This window comes from Eptesicus fuscus, chromosome 9 (assembly GCF_027574615.1).
Source record: "Eptesicus fuscus isolate TK198812 chromosome 9, DD_ASM_mEF_20220401, whole genome shotgun sequence".
NCBI lineage: Eukaryota > Metazoa > Chordata > Mammalia > Chiroptera > Vespertilionidae > Eptesicus > Eptesicus fuscus.
The window spans coordinates 33150635-33156634 of NC_072481.1; the positions used below are offsets into that span (position 1 = coordinate 33150635).

At 35.3% G+C, this 6000-nt stretch overlaps 1 protein-coding gene across 1 annotated transcript in view; it reads left to right on the forward strand.

The window, feature by feature from the left end:
• TUT4 (terminal uridylyl transferase 4) overlaps nt 1-5093 on the forward strand; it is a 127736-nt gene extending 122643 nt beyond the window's left edge. Inside the window, exons 29-31 of the mRNA XM_028142150.2 lie at nt 674-1121; nt 3192-3350; nt 4925-5093. Coding sequence (XP_027997951.2) covers nt 674-1121; nt 3192-3350; nt 4925-4992 — 675 coding nt within the window. The 3' untranslated portion in view covers nt 4993-5093. The remainder of the gene's footprint in view (nt 1-673; nt 1122-3191; nt 3351-4924) is intronic.
• Nucleotides 5094-6000: the final 907 nt, after the last annotated feature.

Here is a 6000-nt window from a genome sequence, read left to right on the forward strand (position 1 = left end):
TTAAAGTCAGATGGGTTTCTATTTACCCTTGAGTCTCAACTTAAGGCTCATTTTCTCTGTGAAGCTTCCCTTGGTTTCCTCTTTCTTTCATCTTACCTTCCCTATTCTTCCAAAGTTGGTTTAGGTGTTCACTCTGTAATTTCAGTATACACTGTACACTATTACATTCTTTTTCCTAGTAATAATTGTACTTTATTGTGATTGCTTATGTAATCATGATCTGCTCCTTCTCCTTTTCCCCACAAACTTCAAGCTCCATGAGAGCATACATATGAGTATTGTATTTTTAATTTCTAAACAGTGCTTAGTATATAATTGACACTTAGTAAATACTTGTTGAAGGACTGAATGAAAGTGTGGGACATTTAGATGTAAGTTTCTAGTTACAATTGGAAATGTGGGTTCTACATGATGAGAATGATTTCTGGGTTCTCCTTTGGACAGTAAAAAGGTTTATGAAGTAATACCTATATGAGGGTGGGTTTGAGAACCTTGAAAAAAATTCTACCTTCATGTAGTATGGGATTCTGCTATTTGTTATGTACATCATAGGGCTCTGTTTTTAATGTTCTAATGAAATAACTCCATAATTTTCTATTTTGATAATCTCTGCTTTTATAAAATTAAGATGTTTATAAATTAATTTAAAAATGTATCTTTTTTTTCTCTGCAGTCTGATTCACCATCTTATTCTCCCCAGCCCCAACCATTTCCACAGAACTCTTCCCAATCAGCTGCCATTACCCAGGCTTCATCCCAGCCAGGATCCCAACCCAAACTTGGCCCACCTCAGCAGGGAGCCCAGCCCCCGCACCAGGTCCAGATGCCTATATATAACTTTCCCCAGTCACCACCAGCTCAGTATTCTCCCATGCACAATATGGGATTGTTGCCAATGCATCCCCTCCAGATCCCTGCCCCATCCTGGCCTATCCATGGCCCAGTGATCCACTCTGCACCAGGCAGTGCCCCCAGCAATATTGGCCTCAACGATCCCAGCATCATCTTTGCACAGCCTGCTGCCAGACCTGTGGCAATCCCTAACGCCTCTCATGATGGACACTGGCCTCGTACTGTGGCTCCAAATTCCCTGGTGAACAATGGCGCAGTTGGGAATTCGGGTAACCCTTTTTTTTTTTCTTTTGTGTCTGTCTGTAGAAAAGTTTGGGTGATTAGTATTACTGGTTGAACGTGGGAAAATAAATGTGAAGAAAAGGATGACAAGCAATGTTTGTGGAGGGACCATTTATTATGTGGCATTGGGCAGTTGCTTAATTTCTTTGTGCATTGATTTCATCTGTAAAATAGGGATTTAATAGTATCTAACTCACAGAAATGTTATGAATACTAAATGTAATATACATAAATGTTAAGTTTTTTAGTATTTGAAATTTTGACTGCAACACTGCTTTGTGTGTATTATTAGCACTCATTTTACAGTTGAGGAAATTGAAGGGTTAAGTAACTTAAATATCATAATAAATCATAGTAGATCCAAGATTTAATCCAATTTTTTTCTTCAAAACCTTTGTTCTTTGCCCTAGATTTTTACTATCTCCCAATAAGAAGCAATTCTTTGGAAAGAAAAAGATATTGGTAGCATTTTTGTAGCATTAAAATATTTTTTTCTGATATTTAAGAAATAGATATTCATTATAGGACATTTGAAAGAGAAAATCATTTATAATCTTAATTCCTATACATAATTGCTAAGTAACACTTTGGTTTATTGCCACCCATTCATTTTCTAGTATTTGCATATTTATAAATAGTTCATATATGCCATAAATCTAGTTTTGTATCCAGCTTTTTAGTAATAATTATTTTTATTTTAAAAACTATTATGGAAAATTTGAAATGTACACAAAAGGAGAGAGTAAAATATAATGACCTCTCCCTACCCCCGTTAGCCAGCTTTAATAGTTATCAACATTTGCTGTTCTTTTATCTGACCCCTTCATGCCATTAAAAAATTTTGGGAGGCTTGATTATTTCATCAAATATGAGACATTGTTTCAAATTTGCTTATAAACTGTATCTCTTAAAAACAATCAAATCATACCCAGGATTATCTAATACCCAGCCCTTGTTCCTTTTCCCCTATTTCTCTAAAATTATTATTTTTTATTTATTTGAATCAAGATTTAAGCAAAGCCCATTCATTGTATGCAGCTAGTATGGGTTTTAGTTTTCTTGCTCCCTACTCCCCCATAGCCAATATCTCCTAATTTGAGTTCCTGATAGGATATTTAATGAGTAAGGGTAGTGTCTTTCAATTATTTCTTGCTTCATTGTGACCCTAAATGAGAAAAACCACCAAGAATATACCAGAAGATACAGGGATACTACAATTAAAAATCATCTCAAAGGGAAGTAGATTGGTGGGTGTAGTTTGCCAGAGAAAGTATAGGAGTCATATTTTTTTGAGTGCCTACTTATATACCAGAAATTATACAAGCCACTTTGATTTTTGTTATCTAATTTAATCCTCACAACAACCTGAGGTTCATAATTGAGCCTTTTTTGATTTGAACTTATTAGACCTGTTTGGCTCTAAAACCCTAGTTCTCAAGTATTATACAACAGTGCCTCAGCTTCTAATAAACAGAATCTCTTTTCAGGCCAAGATATAATTAATTCTAGGATAGCTGGTATTATCTTTGGATAAAATGTAAACTCCTCAATAATGTACTAAGGTTTTATTGAAATAAAGATCCTACCTACCTATTCAGCCTTTTCTGTTACCACTTCCTCCCTTTACCCCTATTTCTATTTTGTCAGTTATTTTGAAGCTTCCCAAATTTACTGTGCTTTTCTTCATTCTGGCTTTTAAACATGCTATTCCTTTTGTCTAAAATGCCATCCTTGCCCCATTTTGCATAACTTGTTCCCTGTAGTTTAAAACTCAGTTATCTTAGGGAAAACTTTATCCTTGAACAACTTGATTAGCCCTCTCTTTGGAACACCTTCTGATGTTATAGCAATTACAACATATTATTGCATATATATTTCTATATGTCTCCTGTATGAGTAAATTGAGCACAATAATAGTGTTTGATTTTTTTAAAAAATGTTTTGGTATCCTTTGCATTTAGCATAGTTCTTGCCAGTCATAGGTATTCTTTGTGGAATGAAGAACTATATGAGTGAACTAACTGATGTTTTAAAATGTCTTTTCTTATTAAATGCAGAGCCAGGCTTTCCAGGACTAAATCCTCCAATTCCTTGGGAACATGCACCACGCCCCCATTTTCCTCTTGTCCCAGCTTCGTGGCCTTATGGTTTGCATCAAAACTTCATGCATCAGGGAAATGCCAGATTTCAGCCCAACAAACCTTTCTATACTCAAGGTACCATTGCTTACAAATTTATTAATGTGCTGGGTGGGTTCTGGGACAGGGAGCCTTTGTGAAGCATCTGGAAGTGAGAATTCATGCATTCAGTAAACATTTATTGAGAAAACATACTATTTGTCAGACTATGATAGGTACTTATTGCTCAATCAAGAATTAAGTAAGACTCCCATACTTAATGAATATTTTATTAGGAGAGCCAGACATGTAAAATAGAAGAGATTAGGAGCTTAGAGGAATCAGTTAATGTTGTCTTAGCAGTGAGAGCAGAATATGGACACCAGGGATCAAATCACACAAGATTTTTACATTTGAACTGGATCTTGAAAGAGGTACAGGATTTTTTTTCCCCTAAATATTTTCTAGAGATTAGAGAGGAAGAGTGTTTTTAGCTGAGGGAATTATATATGCAAAATTTCTGAGTCCTGCCTGGCATGAGGAAAAAAGAGAAAGAAAAGAAAAGAATAGTACTAGAGGATGAGGTAAGTGGGAAAGACGTATAGGTGAAGAGACTAGAGAAGGTAGGCTGGGGCCATCTCATGAGAGTTTGGACTCAGTTTATTATGAAGTCAGGATCTAATAGAAGTTTCTGTTTTTTAAAATGTATTTTTATTGATTTCAGAGAGGAAGGGAGAGCAAGAGAGAGATAGAAACATCAATGATGAGAGAGAATCACTGATGGGCTGCCCCCTGCACGCTCCCCACTGGGGATCGAGCCTGCAACCCGGGCATATGCCCTGACTGGGAATTGAACTATGACCTTTCTGGTTCATAGGTCAGTGCTCAACCACTGAGCCACACTGGCTGGGCTCTAATAGAAGTTTTTGAGTTGAGTAGTGACATGGTCAGATTTGATTAGTAAAATTAAGATTTGAATGACATTAGAATTCACTATATTCTGTTGGTACTAATGTACCAATAATGGCTTTAAGTAAAGAATATTACAAACTAAGGAGAATGCCAAGGAACTTGGATGATTTTATCTAGCCTACTTGCCTTAGAAGTTTCTCAATTCTAGTAGGGAATGTTCAGCTCTTGGTTAACCTAGTTCAAAAAAAACTAGAATCAGAGTTATTACAGTTAAACTTAGGAGTTCAAGAAATTAAAGAAATATACTCAGGAAATGTTGACTGAGTGATAATTTTAAGGGGAAGCCACTGGTATGACTGTCAGGCTTCCTAAACTGTCCATGTTTTGCTGGGGCATCCCAGTATTACAGATTGGCAGAACCTTGATGGTGACGGCTTTTTTTCTTCCAAGCAGAGAACTAGGGCTGCGGGAAGTTACATTGGTCATACAGGCCTTTTTAGGAAGAGAGTTTTAAGTTCTTCCCTGGTGGGTTTGTTCCCCTTGATTCCTCCACTCCATCTCTTTCTTGTCTTCTCTCTTTGCTTTTACATACCTACATTTCCTTTTCCTCCTCCTCCTCCCCACTTCCAAATGTTTTGACATGCTTAATCACATCTTCACTGTATAAATAGAAAAAAAGAATAGCTGCAAGTTAATTCTATGGGGTTATCAGATAAGTAGGCACAAGCCTTTCAGTTTCCTGTCTGTGTTGTGTCCAACAGACAGATGTGCCACCCGTCGGTGTAGAGAGCGTTGTCCCCACCCACCAAGAGGAAACGTGTCGGAGTAATGCGAGTCCATTTTCTTTCAGCTGGTCTACCGATGCACAGCAACCAGCCAATCCTGCTGTCTCAAGGGTATCCGTACCTCAATGTCAGTTACATTCAGCAGAAAAAGTGACATTTAATGGAAAGCAAAACAAATCAGGTCCTGATTTAAAATTTTAACACGTTTAGATAGCTTATTTAAATTCTAAGACTGTTTTTAAGAACTGTATTATTTGTATATAAATATGAACTATAGTTTTTACTAGTATCACCAAATTGAGTGATACAAATTTCATCTATTTTATTACCCTATTTTTAAGGGAATTTTATGTTTTGTTTAACCTTGATGAATTGTATAAAGAGAGAATTTAAAAAATTACATTCTTTATTTTCTATTAGCTGTATTCATACTTTGGTTGCTTCAGACTTTATATATATTGTTCTTAAGAATTAGAAAGACTTTCATGTGTTTTAAATTTGTCACTTCTATTCTTTACAGAACCTTGTAGTGCCAAAAACTTTTTAAAAGGTAAAAAAAAATAAAATAAAACTACAACATGAAGATTCAGAATTTTTTCTTTTACAGTCTTGTACAGTATATTGAAAATATTCAAACTTGAACAGAAAGTTGCTTTTGTCTGTATTTGAAGTAATTCTATTTTAAGTTAATAAATCTTTTTGACAAGAGTCAAATTTGGTTAATTCATCTGGTTGTTTAGATGATGGAAGTATAATGTAACAATTCAGAGACTTGTTTTATTTTCAGAGAATCGAGTATTGTAACTCACAGACATTAGAAATCCAAGGATTTTATCATGGTCCTTATTTTATTGGATCCTCATACCTATATGCTGTAGATAGAAGCAAATGCTGTCTCCATTTTATCAGTGGGAAAATTTAGGTGCAAAACAATAAAGTGAGTTTCAAAGGTAACACATTTAAACATGTCGGAAATAAAATTGAAACATCTTTTGAAGCAGAATTTTTTTTTTTAATATTTTATTGATTTTTTACAGAGAGGAAGGGAGAAG